This window comes from Thunnus thynnus, chromosome 7 (genome assembly GCF_963924715.1).
Source record: "Thunnus thynnus chromosome 7, fThuThy2.1, whole genome shotgun sequence".
In the NCBI taxonomy this organism is placed as follows: domain Eukaryota; kingdom Metazoa; phylum Chordata; class Actinopteri; order Scombriformes; family Scombridae; genus Thunnus; species Thunnus thynnus.
Window position 1 is genome coordinate 18,550,535 of NC_089523.1, and position 17,886 is coordinate 18,568,420.

The 17,886-nt window shown below is 41.7% G+C and overlaps 1 protein-coding gene across 1 annotated transcript in view; it reads left to right on the forward strand.

The window, feature by feature from the left end:
- si:ch211-286b4.4 (SCO-spondin) overlaps positions 1-17,886 on the forward strand; it is a 51,069-nt gene that overhangs the window by 9,411 nt on the left and 23,772 nt on the right. Inside the window, exons 23-56 of the mRNA XM_067594717.1 lie at positions 46-231; positions 526-597; positions 725-851; positions 966-1,099; positions 1,520-1,717; positions 1,944-2,093; positions 2,663-2,842; positions 3,342-3,458; positions 4,369-4,518; positions 4,726-4,878; positions 5,171-5,386; positions 5,913-6,017; positions 6,598-6,742; positions 6,888-7,099; positions 7,324-7,542; positions 7,754-7,860; positions 8,724-8,877; positions 9,270-9,369; positions 9,599-9,771; positions 9,988-10,224; positions 10,394-10,581; positions 10,949-11,069; positions 11,411-11,561; positions 11,768-11,907; positions 12,097-12,243; positions 12,591-12,719; positions 13,181-13,336; positions 14,304-14,420; positions 14,528-14,689; positions 14,853-15,071; positions 15,331-15,501; positions 15,848-15,982; positions 16,706-16,921; positions 17,632-17,810. Coding sequence (XP_067450818.1) covers positions 46-231; positions 526-597; positions 725-851; positions 966-1,099; positions 1,520-1,717; positions 1,944-2,093; positions 2,663-2,842; positions 3,342-3,458; positions 4,369-4,518; positions 4,726-4,878; positions 5,171-5,386; positions 5,913-6,017; positions 6,598-6,742; positions 6,888-7,099; positions 7,324-7,542; positions 7,754-7,860; positions 8,724-8,877; positions 9,270-9,369; positions 9,599-9,771; positions 9,988-10,224; positions 10,394-10,581; positions 10,949-11,069; positions 11,411-11,561; positions 11,768-11,907; positions 12,097-12,243; positions 12,591-12,719; positions 13,181-13,336; positions 14,304-14,420; positions 14,528-14,689; positions 14,853-15,071; positions 15,331-15,501; positions 15,848-15,982; positions 16,706-16,921; positions 17,632-17,810 — 5,366 coding nt within the window. The remainder of the gene's footprint in view (positions 1-45; positions 232-525; positions 598-724; positions 852-965; positions 1,100-1,519; positions 1,718-1,943; positions 2,094-2,662; positions 2,843-3,341; positions 3,459-4,368; positions 4,519-4,725; positions 4,879-5,170; positions 5,387-5,912; positions 6,018-6,597; positions 6,743-6,887; positions 7,100-7,323; positions 7,543-7,753; positions 7,861-8,723; positions 8,878-9,269; positions 9,370-9,598; positions 9,772-9,987; positions 10,225-10,393; positions 10,582-10,948; positions 11,070-11,410; positions 11,562-11,767; positions 11,908-12,096; positions 12,244-12,590; positions 12,720-13,180; positions 13,337-14,303; positions 14,421-14,527; positions 14,690-14,852; positions 15,072-15,330; positions 15,502-15,847; positions 15,983-16,705; positions 16,922-17,631; positions 17,811-17,886) is intronic.

The following is a 17,886-nucleotide window of genomic DNA, read 5'->3' on the forward strand; positions in this document are numbered from 1 at the left end:
GCCTGCATTCCTTTCATTATGTCATTCTTTCTTTATTGCCTAAAGGGGCAGAAGCATGTGATGACTGCCCCTCAGGGACCTACTGTCTATCAGGAGAAGATGTCCAGCACTGTCCAGCAGGACACTACTGTCTCGGTGGCGGTGTCGAGGGCATCCTGCCCTGCCCTCCTGGCACATACAGCCCCCAGTTTGGCCTCAGCCAAGTGGAGCAGTGCCTCATATGTCCAGCAGGTGAGAGTATTGTCACATGGTTGTCTTAATTTCTTTGGAGGACACTGGAAATCCTGCCATTAAATATTTAGTAAGTTGAATTGGGTTTTATTTAATGTAATAAATTCTTATTATTTGCTTGCAAGTGTGGGAAGTTATTGCTTTAAATGAGAGGGAATTAATCATTTTGTTAAGGGAATATTTTATGATATTTAATTAATCAGAGAAGGAATATTTTCTATGCTGACAAGTGTGATAGCCTTTTTGTTCTTCTATCTGCAGTGATGCTTTCAATTCTTTGTGCTGTTCTAACAGGGTTTTACTGTGAGGACTGGGGTCTGTTTGAACCCACTGGGCCATGTCAGGCTGGTTACTACTGCATAGCAGGTACACTTCATGTACACTATGATGCTAGCACAGTTGTTGAGTTTGATAACTACACCATGTGGGCTGCTGATTTGCTGCTAAACTGGATTAGACAACTAAACCTAACTTAAATGTGCAACTTCTCAAGGTGTAAACTTTCAGAATCCGGATGGCAACTTCAGCACAGGAGTGGGAGGAGCATGTCCAAAGGGGAAGTACTGTCCTGAGGGCACCAGCCGTCCACTGCCCTGTCCAGCAGGAACATATTCTAACAGGTTGGTGTATATCAGTATCACATAATACACATTTTGAAGCAGCTAAACCCTTTTGTTTTACCACGTAAATCTTTATGTTTGTGTATGCATGTGTTTATATGTGTATGGTTGCAGCCTTTATTTGACAGACATCTCTGGCTGTAATCAATGTCCAGCGGGTCAGTTCTGTAATACTGCAGGTCTGAGCCGTCCATCTGGACTGTGTCAGGCAGGGTTTTACTGTCCAGGAGGAGACACAACAACCACAGGTAGAATGGCAAAATATTGACTTTTATGTTGTTATGAGAAGTTCATTTCATGTGTGCTTGTGGGATAATTTCAAAGTTATTTGCTCCATTAATCCTGTCTGCAGGGTAATGTGGTTCCATCCTCAAATATCAGCACAGATGTTTAATGCTTAATTAATCAATGATTAATAATGACTGTAGTTCATACATAAGTTAAATAGCAGAACGCAGAACTAATATATAATGTGTGGAGAGAAATCTTATGAACAAGCATCAGAGAAACAGATGCTGATAAATGCAGGAAATCTCAATGTGTGAGGGTGTTTTGTTGAATGACTGATTACTGAATTAATCAGGGTTTATCACAGGATTCATCACATTAAGGGCTTAGCAGTCATAATCTCCATGATTTACCACATCTAATTGGTTTTCCCTTTCCAGGCTCAGAAGGAGGTCTTTGCCCACCAGCTCATTACTGCCCCATGGGTAGTGCAACCCCAGTGCCCTGCCCAGCTGGAACCTACACCAACCTCACAGGCCAGTCAGCCTGTTCCCGCTGCCCTGCTGGCTACTACTGTCCAGAAAAGACTGGCAACTTCACCAAGTTCCCCTGTCCTCCTGGATTCTACTGCCCTGATGGTAAATTTACCCCCAAAACAGTCATATTTTCATTTCTTCATGAATTCATTGAAAAACCTGACACAGCGTTAACTCAGCATAGCCTCTAAAGAAGCTAGGCACTATCTAGATTTTATTTTAGTATTTATTAGCATGTACTGTACATCACAGGTAAATGTTTATAGTATTAAAAACACCAATATCTCATGTGGCACTTATCTGAAGTCTAACTGTATTATGTACATAGGTACTAGGCATGCCACCCAGTTTCCCTGTCCTCGTGGATACTACAACCCAGAGCCCATGACTCAGAGTCTGGACAGCTGCCTGCCTTGTCCTCCAGGACACTACTGTGAGAAAGAGAGGCTGACCAAAGTGTCTGGAAAATGCAAGGCTGGTCAGTAATAGTGTTTTTGTTTATCTCTACCAAAGATACAGTCACAACAACCATACAGCCTAGTTTCTCAGTGTCAGGACTTTGTCCTCTGTGTCAGCCAATTTGTCTTTAAGGGCTGGCAAGCCAGTCCAAAGTGGTCAGGAAGACTTGCGAAGTAGTGAACAAAAAGTACACTTTAAACACAAAACATCACAACTCAACACCAGTTTCAACAACAAAAACAGCTTTAAAATAATGATTTACAAAGGCATTAACAGCCTGGCCCCACATGCCAAACACACAATGCACACAAGTGTTCAAAAAAAGAACAATGGCTACATGGTTTATTAAGGGTTTTTCTTCAGTGACTCATCTCTCTCACCTTGCTCTGTATTGCTGTCTGTCTGCCTTGTTGAGCTTCTTCTTTCACCCTGCACTGAGAAAGATATCAAGTGATATCTATGGTGATGCTACTGCATATGTCAACAGACAGAGTGTTTGTATACCACAGAGACAGACAGCAGTCAAAACATCAGTACATCATCTAATGTGTCCCCTACTCTGTCTCTTACTGTGTTTGTTCCTCTCAGGTTGGTTCTGTGTGTCAGCAGCTTGGAACTCCCAGCCCTTTGACCTAGACAATTACACAAATGCCAACTGTCTTTGTCCAGCTACCTCCACAGGGGGGCGCTGCCAGGTGGGCTTTTACTGCCCCTTAGGTAGCTCAGAGCCCATGGCCTGTCCACCTGGAGCCTTCTGCAACATCTCAGGTATTTCAACACTGATAATCAGAGACATTATGATACACACAAGCCATATATATATATATATATATATATATATATATATATATATATATATATATATATATATATATATATGATATATATATTATATAATATATATATATATATATATATATATATATATATATATATATATATATATATATATATATATATATATATATATATATATATATATATATATATAATATAAAAAAAACTTTTGAGGTGGTTATAAGATTTCCTTCTATGTTTGATGGCAAATTTGTTCTGGTCAGTACATATGTTAAAGTTATACAAATCCACAAGTATATAAAAAGAAGTGTAAGAGTAAGTTAATAAGACAGCTTTAGAGCAATTTAATTGCCTTTTAAGTGCGCACACATTATTCTGCATGAGAGGACATCAGTTCCCGGGCAACATAAATAAAGGATTATTTGATATATAATATGAAAATAACACATTTACTTATGTTGCTCACCAGGTCTGGCTCTGCCGATGGGCCCGTGCTCCGCTGGGTATTATTGTGTAGGTGGAGCCACTGAGGCCAGACCAACAGATGGAGAAACAGGCAGCATCTGTCCACCTGGGACATACTGTGGTAAGCCCTGCTTTACTGCTTTGGAATGGTTGTATCACTGACTTGCCAACAAAGTTTTTAAGCTTATTAATAGTCATATAATAGAGCACTTAGTGATAGAGACAGTACATTGAGTCCACAGATGACTGACATTATGCTTAATTTTAATACTTATAATTGAGTTTAATAGGAAAACAACATCTGAAATAGCAGCAGCACATATCAGCTTCTGCCCCTGTGAGGGAGATTTAAATAGTGGTTATCATTTGATGTTTTACACCCCTCAAAACTGTATACCAAGGGCTTCTTTATACTGTAGAATCACCAATTTTCACAGACTGAATGGAAATCCAGGGGGCAGATATATCAGTTCTTCTTCTGACAGAAGCCTTGATACACCATGACACATTGCAGTCATATAATGAATATGAGCCAGTCCACCAAAAATGTAAATATTACTGAGATTGAAATGGTGGATTTTTATTTTAATGTCCTCTTAAGATATCATGAATTCTATATTTTTAAGTCTCATCGCATCATGTGTTATATTCTTTGGGCTGCTAGTTGGTATTGATTGGATTTTTTTTTTTTTAACAGCAAGAGGGTCCCAGCCTTTTACATTGGAGTTTTTTCTTTATTCTGCAATGTCTTCCCACAGCCTAAAGGCATGCAAATTAGGTGGACTTGAGACTCTTAAGTAGCTATATTTATGACTGAGGTGGACTGGACACCCTAAATTACCCATGGGCATGAGTGTGAGTCATCATGTGCATTGGTCCTAGTCTGTTGATAAACTGTTGACCTGTGTGGGGTGTTTTCACACTTCCTGTCTGATGTATTCTGGTATAAGCTACAGTACCCTATAACCCTGAATTTCATGTAAAATCAATGAATGAATGACTGCCTACTCATGGTATTTCTCACCCTCCAGTTGAGGGCTCAGGAGAGCCTGAATTGTGTCCAGCTGGTACTTTCTCCGCAGTGCCAGGTCTGACCAGTGAGGCTGGCTGTCAGCCCTGTACTGCAGGTTTCTACTGCAGAAGAGCAGGTCTCAGGGCTCCAACTGGACCCTGCAGCCAAGGTCAGTCCATACATTGTGACATTGAGTCACTACTATCATAAAACTTAAGTAAGTTTCTGGGACTTGCCTGTTTAATAAAGGTATATGTGTTTGATACATCCTTTCCATCCTTTCACACTGATTGACTTGTGAAACAATGCTTTAATGATGAGCTAACCACCTGCTCAATGCTACTCTATAGTATTGTGTCTCTTGCCACCTCCATAGGCTATTGGTGCCCTCCTGGTCAGACTGTGGCTACAGCTCTTTCATGTCCTCTGGGCCACTTCTGCCCACCGGCTAGTGCGGCCCCAGAGCCCTGCCCTTCAGGAACCTACCAGGACAGAGAGAAACAGGCAGCCTGTACTATCTGTGAGGCAGGTAGGAGCCCTCTCCACTCTTTTTACCTTAACACAGTTATTTAGTCTTGTGCCATTTCTGTTTTGCTGAACAGGCTGCTCTCAAGCAACCCAGCAAGTTATTTATTTATTAATGTTGATGGATTGTTCAAATACGGGTGCATTTATTATAAAGCACTTTGCCAGTTTGTTGAAAGAAGTACTCTGCAAATATCGACATTAATTTCACATCACCATGTTTTCAGTACTTTCCGATACTGACAGGGCTAATTTAGAAGCAAAAATAGACATTTACACATTTCTCTTCTTTCAAGGTTACTACTGTGATCTGAGACTGGGTCTAGCTAATGCCTCTTTGCTGAGGCCCTGCCCTAAAGGACATTACTGCCCTGCAGGTACAACCCTGCCTAATCAGCACCCCTGCCCTATAGGCTCCTTCAACCCAAGACAGCGCACAGACAGCCTAGCAGGTTGCATGCCATGCACTGCTGGACAATACTGTCCTTCTGTGGGACTGTCAGAGCCAGCAGGTGAGAAAGAGAGATCTCTCTTCCCTTCTCTTTTCTTCTCTTTTCTTCTCTTCTCTTCATGTTTTTTATTATTAAACATTTTAATGTTTAATAATAAAAAACACTTAACTGTAATTCCAACAAACAAGCCTCTACACTCCACACGCTAATGATATTCATTATGTGTTGTTAGCTAAACTATTTGAAAAATTTAAGGTTCAGAACGAGGCTCCACATGTTTTGTTTAATATTTAAACACGCAGTTCATCCAAGTTTCAAATAAACATATTTTCTCACTTACTGCGTGTGCACATAGTTTTACTCTTATGTTTTTGTCCAAGTTTTGAGACACCTATTTCAGAGATGGATATCTCAAAAGCTAGGCAAACTCCAAAGCTATATACACTGGAGGTAAGCGAGAAAATATACTTTATAATTCAGATGATCCAGTTGTATAAACCCAGAAGTGGTAGTCTGTATCATGTAGGGCTGTAAATTTGTCTACGTTAGTGTGTGATGATAATGTTGTAATATTCTTTACCCATAGGACCGTGTCATGCTGGTTATTGGTGCAGAGAGGGAGCATCCTCTCCTAGCCCACTGGATGGACTCTCAGGTTCCTTGTGTCCGCCTGGTCAATACTGCTCCTCAGGTTACTGGCTTATTTTCCCTCAATAAGCAATCAGCCACCAGCAGCTGGCTCAGTGCTGCTACACTGTTGATGCTTAAAATGTATCAAGGGGATCTACATTTTCCAAATACTAGTTTTTGTAAAACAATGCTGATTCAGCTTGTTTTATAGGTTAATGTAACCAAATTTATACTGCATGAGGCTATTAACATTCTTGGGCTACAATGTTTTATTCATGCTAATTATCATTCGGTGGCCTACAGGAAGTTCTGACAACATTTATCTTGTAACTTTTGATATAATTTTCTTTTGATTAATTTGTACATTTGTTCTCTCTGACTTGGGGCACTGACCCATGCTTTAAAAATACTGCTGTAGGGTAAACTCTGCCTTGTCCTGAGTTGCTCAAAAGTGCACGCAGCAATGGGTACTTTTAAAAGAGTGCCTCACTTAAATTCTGCTTACACAAAAATGTCCCCCACTGTAATAGTATATTGTATAGCTAAAACCAGTATCTGCATTGTTCTTGTCATCTTTTAATTATTTTCTGCATACTTTACTGGAGTTTAAATGTGAGTTGGTTCTTATGTCATCTTTACAGGCACCACAGCTCCTGTGGCCTGCCCTGAAGGAAGCTGGTCAAACAGCTCAGGCCTGCGTAGCCAGGAGGATTGCAATCCCTGTCTTGGGGGATTTTACTGTGACTCTGCTGGCCTAACAGCACCTACTGGACGCTGCAGTGGAGGGTACACCAGACTGCAATAAATGATATGAATGATAGAAATGCTTCCCAGCAATTTTATCATCCCCTGTTGTAAAACTAGCCACCACTTGCCCTTGCACACATAAAATGTGTGCATGAGTTTTAATACTCTCATGTTTCATATCCAGATATTACTGTGTAAAGGGAGCTGTCACATCCACCCCTACTGATGGAATTACAGGGGGACCTTGTCCTGAGGGTTATTACTGCCCAGAAGGAACTGTTCAACCTGTGCCCTGTGTTCCGGGGACATATGTAGCTGTTACATATGCTACTCAGTGTGAGCCCTGTGTACCAGGCTGGTACTGTGTGACTGGCTCTTTGTACTTGTGTCCTGCAGGTTTGTGTTTTGCTGTTTATGCCCTGATAAATGCTGCCAAAATATATTTTCAGTTGTATGCTGATTGTCTGATATTATTATAAAATTTCCATGATGAAAGATCACTGTTTCTGGAGTAAAATGATTGATAAATACACATAAATATACACTCACCCAACGATTGAAACAAGTTTTTGTATTCGTCATATTTATGCATTTCTTTGTGTTTGTTTTGCGGCCTCCAGGCTTCTACTGCCCTGAAGGAACTGGATTTGACATGAGAAGCTGTCCAGAGGGAACTTATGGTCCTGACCCTGGCTACTGGTCTATCTCTCAGTGCAGGCAGTGTGACGGTGGCCATTACTGCTCTTCCAGAAATGGCACAGCTGTCACTGGACCATGTCAGGAAGGATATTACTGCTCACATGGAAACACTTCTCCACAACCTCTCTCACAGGCTGCAGGTAAACAAATATCTTCACCAGACATGTGCTGAGTGTTCACACATTCAGGAAATACAATACAGTATAGTCTGATAATACCACATTTTTTCTAATGTATATGTCAGAAAATGGATTTGTCACCTCCTGGGTCTTATAATTCATATTCTCCAGCAGTGATCCTATTTTCAAGTGGTCGAGAAATGGCAACCTTGTTCTCTGTGTCTCTTACTAGGAGAGGGAGGGCCATGTCCTGCTGGTCATTACTGCCCCCAGGCCACCGTCCATCCTCTGCCCTGTCCACGTGGAACATTCTCTAACCTCACCAAATTAGTCTCCCAGGTCGCTTTGACTCATCACACTCACATGTCTCCATGGCTATGATTGAGAGAGAAGTCTTTACCCTTGAATCTCCTCAAGGATGAAGTTTTGATTGAAACTGTAAACATTCGTTGTTTAGTGATTTTTCTTTTTTTGTTGTGTGAATTGTGAAAATTAGTTTATGGATTAAACAAAAATGAACAACTGCATAATTCAAGATTGTTTTGTGCAGCATTATGAAGACCCAAAGTGTTCAATATTAAATTAATAAACAAGACATGCAATACATTATCATTAGAATATATACAAACAAAATGTATATACATGCAGACCAATGCAACAACTTATCCCATAATTACAACGCCTTAACTAGCTCTGTCCTGTTTCTCTTGATTGACAAAGACTTATGAAATAAAACAATCATTTAAGGAAAAAAAATTCCTCAGAAAAATAACATTTTGAAATAAAAACTGATGTCAAAGAAGCAGGATGACATAACATTTCATAATAATGAGCTGACTTCAAAAAATGTATTGGATTATTTGACAGTTTCTTATACATTGTCTGTATTTATTCATATGATTATTCATCTCATAATTTATTGATTATTTAATACTGAACACTCTGGGTCTCTGTACAGCATCATTTTGGACACTAGCCACTGCTTCACCACCTCTATACAATATATTATATACAGCAGCTTTCAGTTTTGTTCAGTTCAGTTTTCTCTGTCTTTCAGGCAGACAATCAGTATCTACTCCCAAATCAATGTTGCAATGAGGCACTCTTTTTCAATTTTCTTACAGCCACTTTATCTGTCTTTCTTCCTCTCCTCCTTTTCCTTCCTCTCTGCCTCTCTTTGTCTCTCTCATTTCCCCTCTCAGGAGGATTGCCAGCCGTGTCTCCCTGGTTACTATTGCAATGCCGTGGGTCTCTCAGCACCTTCAGGAGAATGCTGGGAAAGCTTCTTCTGTCTGGGAGGTGCAGATCGTCCTGACCCTCCTTTGAGAGACAGCCGTGGAGGACCGTGCCCAAAAGGTGATCGGGTCTCTCAGCATAAGTTAGACATCTGTGTCTTAATTTGTTATGTGGACAAATGTGTCCAAGGCAACACAAAAAGGAAGAGCACATGGGTATAATGTAATCAGGTAGCCATTGTGTAGACAGTAAATAGCAGCCAAAAGCAATACCATGCATAGTATTGCAGAAACACAAAAGCACATAATTAAGTTTAGAACTTACATAAGCCTAGAGACAGCTTACTGAACAGGTAAACAAAACACTCTTTCAAGTTAATAGGGCTAAACATAAGCAGCTGCTCTGTTGTTGACACTGGAAATCGAACCCTGTCCCCTGTGGATTGTATGTGTTTGTGTGCGTGTGCTTGAGTGTGCGTATCTCTTTCATGACTCTCGTCTTCACACAACTAGGTTATTACTGTTCTGAGGGCTCTGCGGCTCCTCAGCAGTGCCCCCTGGGAACCATCAGTACAGAAGATGGCCGAGCCAGCTGCAGTGTCTGTCCCCAGGGGTAAATTTGCTTATCACGGAGACACACAATCACTCTGTACCATAAACATATACACATTTGCGCATTTAAACACAGTGGATTATGCAAGAACTGTAAATATACATACAATACAATTTCCCTCTTACTTTGCACACACATATACACGCACAGACACAAGTACATCCACGCATCACTGCCATCACCAGCAGCCAAGAAGTAAATTATTCCATCTTTGTTTTTGTCTGGATAGTTTTTATTGTCCTCGCAGTAGCAACGGCTCTCTGTCAGAGAGTTATGAGTGTCCAGTGGGTCATTACTGCCCGTCCGGGACCTGGTCCAAACACCAGTACCCGTGTCCAGCTGGATCCATCAATCCGAACACTCGGATGGCAAAACCCCAGGACTGCTTGCCCTGCCCTCCAGGTCACACATCATTTACTGCTAATGATTATGAAATTCCTTAAGGTTATGTAGTTGACTCAGGGCTTAAAATGAACTTATTATATTAACAAAAAGTGCACTTCATACAACAGCTATTGTTAAAAACCAGGATCAAGAGGAGCATTATAATGATATACTGTATCCTAACTGGGATTCTGGTTTTCCATTTCACCCAGTTTCTCTATTTTTACAAAAAAGGTTCATTCTGTGCATCCTCTGGAATGGGTGTTGTATCAGGCCAGTGTGGTGCTGGGTATTACTGCCTCTCTGGGACTTCGTCCCCCACACCAGAGGATGGAGGGATGACAGGTGACAGGTGTCCTGAAGGTCATTACTGTCCCCAGGGTTCCTCTGCACCATTGCCCTGCCCCATAGGACGTTACAGCAACAAAACCAGGAACAGTCATCTCTCTGACTGCCTGCCTTGTCTTCCAGGTTGGCACTTATTTACCACAATTTTGTATTCACTTGTGTTTAATTGTGTGTATTTAATCTGTCACAGGGTACAGTTCCCATTACATAACTTGATTTATCAGGGATACTCCCTTCACACAATATATGTGACTGCTTGCGACTGCTTAACAGTGTCCCTTTTGTTTTGCAGGCTTCTTGTGTGTCACCAGAGGGCTCCCTTTCCCTTCTCAAATCTGTCCAGCTGGCTTTTACTGTCCAGGTAGAGAAAACAGCAGCCTTCAAGCCTCAATACCCTGCTCACCTGGAAACATGTGCCCACCTGGAGCTCATAGACAGGTACCCTGCTTTCCAGGGACCTACCAGAATTTACCCGGGCAGGTAAGGAAGATGCAGATCTGTTATGTCCTGCAGTCACAAAGGCAAGGAACACCTACTATATAATGCTTTACAAGTGACCCATAGTCACTGTGCTCCTGCCTTACACAGTAGATGACTTGATACAATGGATTCCTACATATTTGTCATAAACAGTGCTGTTAACTAACTGTATATGACCTGTAAAAATGGAATTTTTGTGCAGTGTGAGACTGTGTAATCTGCACATTCTGGAGGAAGTTATGGAGCTTTTATATCTAAAGCAGGAGTCTGACGTGTTTGTATCTGTTCATATTAGAGAACATATGTAGTCATAATTTTGTGTATGCACTGTGTAGCAAAAATTATATCCATGAATACTCCTCCACAGGCAGAGTGTGTTAAATGCCCAGCAGGATTTTACTGTGCTGGCTCAGTCGATGCTGACACTGGGCATGTGTCTGGGACTCACACTCCCATGCTGTGTCCTAAAGGACATTATTGCCCACCAGGTAGGATACAATAGTGCAGTCATTGCAACACATTCATGCATGACAAACATACAAAGTTATCAGACTCATTAGACAGAAGTATATGTGGGACACAAGTGATGTTGCTCACATAATTACACTGATTAATTAATTAATAATGTGTTGTATTGCATGGGATATGTTGTTGAATAGTGTTCTTGTTTCGTGTGTACTCCTGAACAAGTGGCTGTAACAGTAAATGGCTTTCTAATTATGCAAATGGCCATCACAGAGCGTAATCAAGATAAGGATGGTCTTCACAAACTGTTCTGTGATGTTTAGTCCTGGACCATCTGTAGATATTAAACGCTATTTATCTACAGGAACGCAGTCTGGTGTAGCATTCCCATGCCCAGCTGGTGCCTTTAGCAGGCAGATGGGGTTGTTCAATAAGTCGGGCTGTGAGCTCTGCCCTCCAGGGAGATACTGCCGTTCCTCTGGACTGGCTGCTCCCACTGGGGACTGCTCTCCTGGGTAAACACAGGCAAACTGAACACGTATTTCATCATGCTTACAGACAGACTATGAGAGATATGACATCCTGTTTCTGTTTAATTCTGTCTCCCTTGTCTATAATTAAACCTCCCTTATGCTCTGTCTCTCCCTCTGTCTTTCTCATCTATCACTTCCCACATCCCCCTCCCAAATCTTCTCTGTCCTCATCATCTCTCTGCCCATAGTTACCTCTGTATCCACGGTTCTGTTTCTGCCCAGCCAGAGGGAGGCCCAACAGGAGGCCCTTGCTCTGCAGGGTCCTACTGCCCTCAGGGTACCAGCTATATGGTTCCCTGCCCTGCAGGCACCTTCAGCTCCATAGATGGTGACATATAACAATGAATGATTAAACAGATACACCCTTGGTGACATTTGAACATAATAGGCTGTGTTAACGAAAGTTGTTGATGGTGTGAATCTTTGTAAATAAATGAGAAAAATTCCTACCCTTCTTCATCAGAAGGTTAGGATTTTTAATTAATTAAACATATAAGCTGTATTTTTGGTGTTCCAGGGGCAGTGTCTATAGAAGTATGTCAGCCATGTTTGTCAGGCCATTACTGTGCGGAGGTTGGTCTCTCTTCCCCATCTGGACCCTGCAACCCAGGCTTCTACTGCACAGAGGGATCCAAAACTGCCGCACCTTGGGGTAATATCACAGGTAACAAGATTCTTCTACTTGCGCTCAATGTAGCGTTAATAGAAGCACGGAAACATGCACAACGGGTTGTTTTAAAAATGGTATTTGTAATATACGGACTCAGGTAAATCTGTCATGAGGTTATAAAATGCTGTGCTGTTGACCATTTTTCCTCCTTAGTTTTTATTTAACCTTTTCATGGATTTTGACTACATCAGCTGGAGAGGTCTCCACCGAACATTTACCAGTCCCCACTGCTTTCTCTTAGCAGTATATTCCTCTGTGGAATTAGAGAAAATGGCTCTGGCCTTTTAGTTCACTCACTAACCTAATGAGTAATGACATCCAATAAAGGTCTATTGTCTCAGTTACAGGAGATACCACGTCACCATCCCCACTTCCTGGTGTTTCAACCCCAGGTCAGTTCCATGGTGATGTATGTCCTGCCGGTCACTATTGTCCTAAAGGGAGTGAAAGGCCAAGCCCCTGTCCTCCAGGTACCAAACCAACATATCCAGAGAGGTCTGAAAGAATTTCTGTTGTAATGTATCATGAACCTGCTAAGTAGTAGTAGTAGTAGTAGTAGTAGTAGTAGTAGCGGAAGTATATAAGCCCCCAGTCATTTCCCCGAGAGAGTTATGTGTCCAACCTCCTGCTTTTTATTACATTGCTTCCAAAGGTAGTGTACAGTGCCATAAAGCCCCCAGAGGTACAGTATACTGGCTTAATGTATCCAGAACTTTAGAGGAGGTAGTAAAACCTAATGGGAGTCCAATAAAACTGTCATAATGGTCAGCTAGCTACTTAACCAAGTGAATAAATGGAGCCATCTACGGTGTGCACACAAGACACTGTTACATCATGCTATTTCCTTCTGTGTGTGTGTGTGTGTGTGACAAAGAAAAAGAACTAGAGGGAGTTATTTTTATTCTCATGATAATTTGTCTCCTCCATATAGGCACTTTCCTGGGGAGGTCTGGGGCTGAGTCTGAGGCAGACTGTGGAGCTTGTTACCCGGGTTTTTACTGCCCCTTGTGGGCTCAGACCTCTGCTGACCTCCTCTGTCCCCCCGGGTGGTTCTGTCCACCAGAATCAGTGTCTGGACATCAGCCAGGTACAATGTGCATCATCAGGGGTCAGCTCAGGTTCAACTACTGTAGTCTTTGCACTTCATCATTTTCTTTTTTTTTCACTTAGTGTCTGATCTCATCGACCATGTCTGGTTTCCCAATATTTGGTTCAGTACACCAAGCTTCACTTACTGTAGTACTGTACTATACATCTTTAATTAGGGAATGGACAGAATACTATAGAGAAAAAATGGTTGTATTGAAAGTAGTGAGGTAAACTTTACTTGTAAGTTATACATCAGGTTGCATGCCAATTAGCCAATAATGTATTCAATAACTTATCAGGTGGCACTTTTGTAGGAGTGGTTTTAACTGTAATAACTGCATACTTAACTTATTTTCCATGAGATGTTTACATTACCTGTCTTTCTACACCCTAAATTTAGTTATGGTGTAACTGTGTAGTAACCGGTGCTGTAACTAGTAGTGTGTAGCAGAACTCATCAATTACTTTACAAATCGTACATCTACATGTACCATGGAGATTATTTTATGCCTCAGATGGGGTTTTCTTCTCCTCCTCCTCCTGTGTTACATGTGCACCTAGAGTTTCTATGAAAGGCATCTTTGTCCCCTTTTCGCCTTTTATCAGGAAGACATTTTGCTAATTTGAGCATGAAATGGCCCAGAAGCTATAAATAGTTTCCAGCTCGTCGCTGTCAGAGTCAGGGCACCTGCTGCTGAGCCTGCTTTCTCTTCTCCTCGTCTCCCCCAGGATTTTCATACAGGACGAGTCACTCTCTTCTTCATTGCTTTGTTTGTGTGGTACCACACTGGGCATGGTGAAATACAGCAGCCATGCTTGCTTTCATGGATAATGCCCCCCTAAATGAACTTATGTGGATAAATCATAGTAGCACTACATTTCAAATGCAAATTACTCTTGTTTTTATTGTTAAAATGGAGATGAGAGTTTGAAAATTCTTGATTGCTTATCTGATTGTGTCACAGGATGCCAGTGCCCACCTGGCCATGCGTGCCCGCTTGGTAGTGCTGAGCCGGCCATCTGTAGCCCTGGCACTTTTCAGTCTTCATCTGGACAGTCTGCTTGTAACATCTGCCCACCAGGTTAAAAAACACATCTGCACTCTCATGTTTATATATTATAAACTATACACAAAGAAACAAAGGTGAACTGGAGCATATTATGAAATGGGACACCTCACCTTGCCCAGGTTTTTACTGTATGGAAGGTTCATCTGTGCCATCTCCATGTCCAACGGGTGCTGTCGGTCCATCAGCTGGCAGGACGTCCCTCATCGACTGCTCCCCCTGCCCCTCTGGCTTCTTCTGTAACAGCACTGCTCTGGCAGAGCCGTCTGGACCCTGCAGCCCAGGTCTGACAGGCCCCTATCACCAAGGGAGAGGATGTCAGAGAATTGTGTTATAAAAGTGTCTTTTCCTCTCTTGTATGTGTGTTCTGTATTAAGCCACATTTATCCTTCAGTGTAAATGTTGCAATGTTCTCTGTGAGATATCTAACTACATTGTCTACCACAGGACATTTTTGTTCCCTGGGGTCCACTGAGCCTTCTCCCGTCTCCCAGCCTTACGGAGATGTTTGTCCCATGGGACACTTCTGTCCTCAGGGTAGTGGGTCACCCAAACCCTGTCCTGTTGGCAGCTTCCTCACAGAGCCTGGAGCTTCCTCTTCCTCTCACTGCCACCCCTGCCCACCGGGGAAATACTGCCTCAGTCCTGGAGCATCACAGCCCACAGGTGGGGGATTACACCAGGTTTCCCATTAGTCAACAACAGTCAGGCTTATCATTGCTCATTGAGTATTGAAGGCTTATTGTGTAAAATCCACAACATTTCCTATTTCAGCTGTACACTGCAACTAAGTATAGGTTCAGGAGTCATACACATCACATTATCTGAATCTAAATGAAACTTAATGGCTGATCATCAGGCTGAACTCCCATATAATTAGATGTGTAATCATTCCATTCCAATTTATAATACCTCCCGGTGGTAGGTCTGTGTTTTGCAGGTTTCTTTTGTTCCGGTGGTGCAGATAGCCCCACACCCCAAGCCACCCCCTCTTTGTTCAGCTGTCTTCATGAAATATTGGAGGTTTATACCACAAAGACAGACGCCGCCTCTTGGATGCACAATATGTCCTGCTTCGATAACTCCAGTAATTCTGGTAAAATATGGGTTTCTTCAGTTTGTAATAACACAATAAATGCTTCCTTTGAAAGGGCAGTACATCAATTTTTTTCAGGCTATTCAACCAGAGTGCAAAGCCTTACGTGCCTTGATAAATGTCCCACAAAGCAGTGGCTTTTCAGTTTGACCTTTCACTTAAGTATTCTACAATTAATTATTGCCTTACAGTGTTACATTGTAAAAAGATGTTGTTCCCTTGACAGTCAAAAGTGTTAAATTAGCAAGTAGAGAGAGAGGAGAGGCTCCTCTTTGGTTTCCTGTCTGCGAGACAAAGATATTAACTTAGACATCTTTCATGTTTTATCTGCCATGTTCTATTATAGGGAGAGACGCGAGCTGGATCGAAGTGGTAATGGCGCCACGGGCAGATTCAGACCATACTGTGACTCACTCACCGCCATGTCTCAAGAGTCCACATTATGCATGTACCACCTACAGAGGAGATATATGCCCCAGGGGTGGGTAAATCCTGACAGTGAACTTGTGCACTCAGTGCAATACTTGTTCATCCCCTAAAGTGCAGATATGCACGTTATTTTCCTTGTTCATGACATGGTAGTCCCACTTAATATAATTGCTGTGACATATGACTGATTTTATCTGATCTGCCTAGTGTGTGCAGTATAGTCCAGCTTTAACACCACTTCATCTTGATTTTCTTTGGACTTTGTTTTTAAAAATAATGAATGGAATATGTTTCAATCAGGGCAAAACTATTTGGTATTTGTTCATGCACAAATGGAGCCAAGATGTTGGTGGTTATCACATTAGAATTCCTCCTGCAGATGAAACTCAGTCTTGAAACTTCAAATTCCCCTAGTTGTAGACCTGAAAATGCTGGAGTTGGACTTCCCTCTTGAGGAGCTGAAGATGGTTGGGTGGTAGTGCGGATAAAATAGCTGCACTGAAATGAAACAGCCGATGTCAGACCAGCAAAGGAACCGATTTAAATTCTTGCAGCAAAGTAATTACTGCCCCCTGGAAACCTTGAAAAAAATCTGGTGGGTTAACTGTAAATAGAAGAAGCAGAAAATAAGAGTGTGGGAATGGAAAGTTCAGACTTTGAGAAAATCCTCTATCTCTAGAGGGAGTGTGTGCATAAGACCAGTAGACCTCTTGATTGGACTTTTGCTCTCACTGAAGGTGATTTACTTCAGTGATACTTTGTGGCTATTTTTCAGGTTTCTATTGTCCACTGGGTTCTGCCTACCCCCACCCCTGTGAGGCTGGTTCGTACTGTAACCAAGCTGGTCTAGATGCCCCAGCTGGATCCTGTGCGGCAGGATTCTACTGCCCTAGAGGCTCTTTAGACTCTCATACCACCTCTTGCCCTGCAGGGCATTACTGCCCACTTGGAACCCTTCTCCCTCTCCCCTGCCCTCTTGGAACAATAAAAAGTAAGATGTCACTCTTGTTATTTAGCTGTAGCTTCTAGATTCGATATAATCTTGCATATTGTTTGATTTTTGTGAACAATTTTATTATCAATAGAAAACTGCATGCTACCTGTTTTCTCTTCCTTTGAAAAGAGAGACAATTTAGGACAAGTCAGTAATCCCCTGCCCTTTTTGGTCATGAATTAATGATGAGTGAGTAATCAAACACAATACTAAACTGTGAATTACAACACCTAATCCTCTTTGTTGCACCAATTGTCAGTTTTTCTTGCTTATGTTCTTACATGAACCGGTGTCTATCTTTGCAGTTCAGTGATGCAGAGAAATATGAAAACTTGCATTGAAGCCTTTTTCTCCCCCTTGGGTGCCTATGAATAATTTCAGTCACAAAGTGGTTTAATCGTGTAACTGTATTCTTGTCTCGCGGCAGACAACCAGAATCCTATTAAAATGTGCTGTAGCTCCTTTGTATGGTTATGAATTAGAAACTGATGAGGGAATAGGTATGTACTTTTCATTTAATTAATATTGTTATCTATTTTAATGCTTTCATTACATTAACTTATGAAGTGATCAGTGATTTAATTTTGTATGTCAACAAATTCTGTGTATACAATGATGTATAGATAAAACACAAAACAATGAAAAACATTCAAAAGTATATAAATGAATAAATTTATTTCTAATTGATGTATATTGTTTGCTATCAGGTTCCCTTGGTGGATCTACAGTTGAGGATTGCCAGCTGTGTCCTCCAGGTCATTACTGCCACCAGAGAGGCATAGCAGAGCCAAGTGGCCAGTGTGCAGAAGGCTACTACTGTCCTGAGGGACAAAGCTCTGAAAGACCACAGCAACATGTCTGCTCAGTGGGACATTATTGTGAGAAGGTCAGCCATGCAGTACAAGTCTTCAAGCTATTGTCAGTCATCATTGTTGAACATTGCATGTGATGCCTTCCTCCTT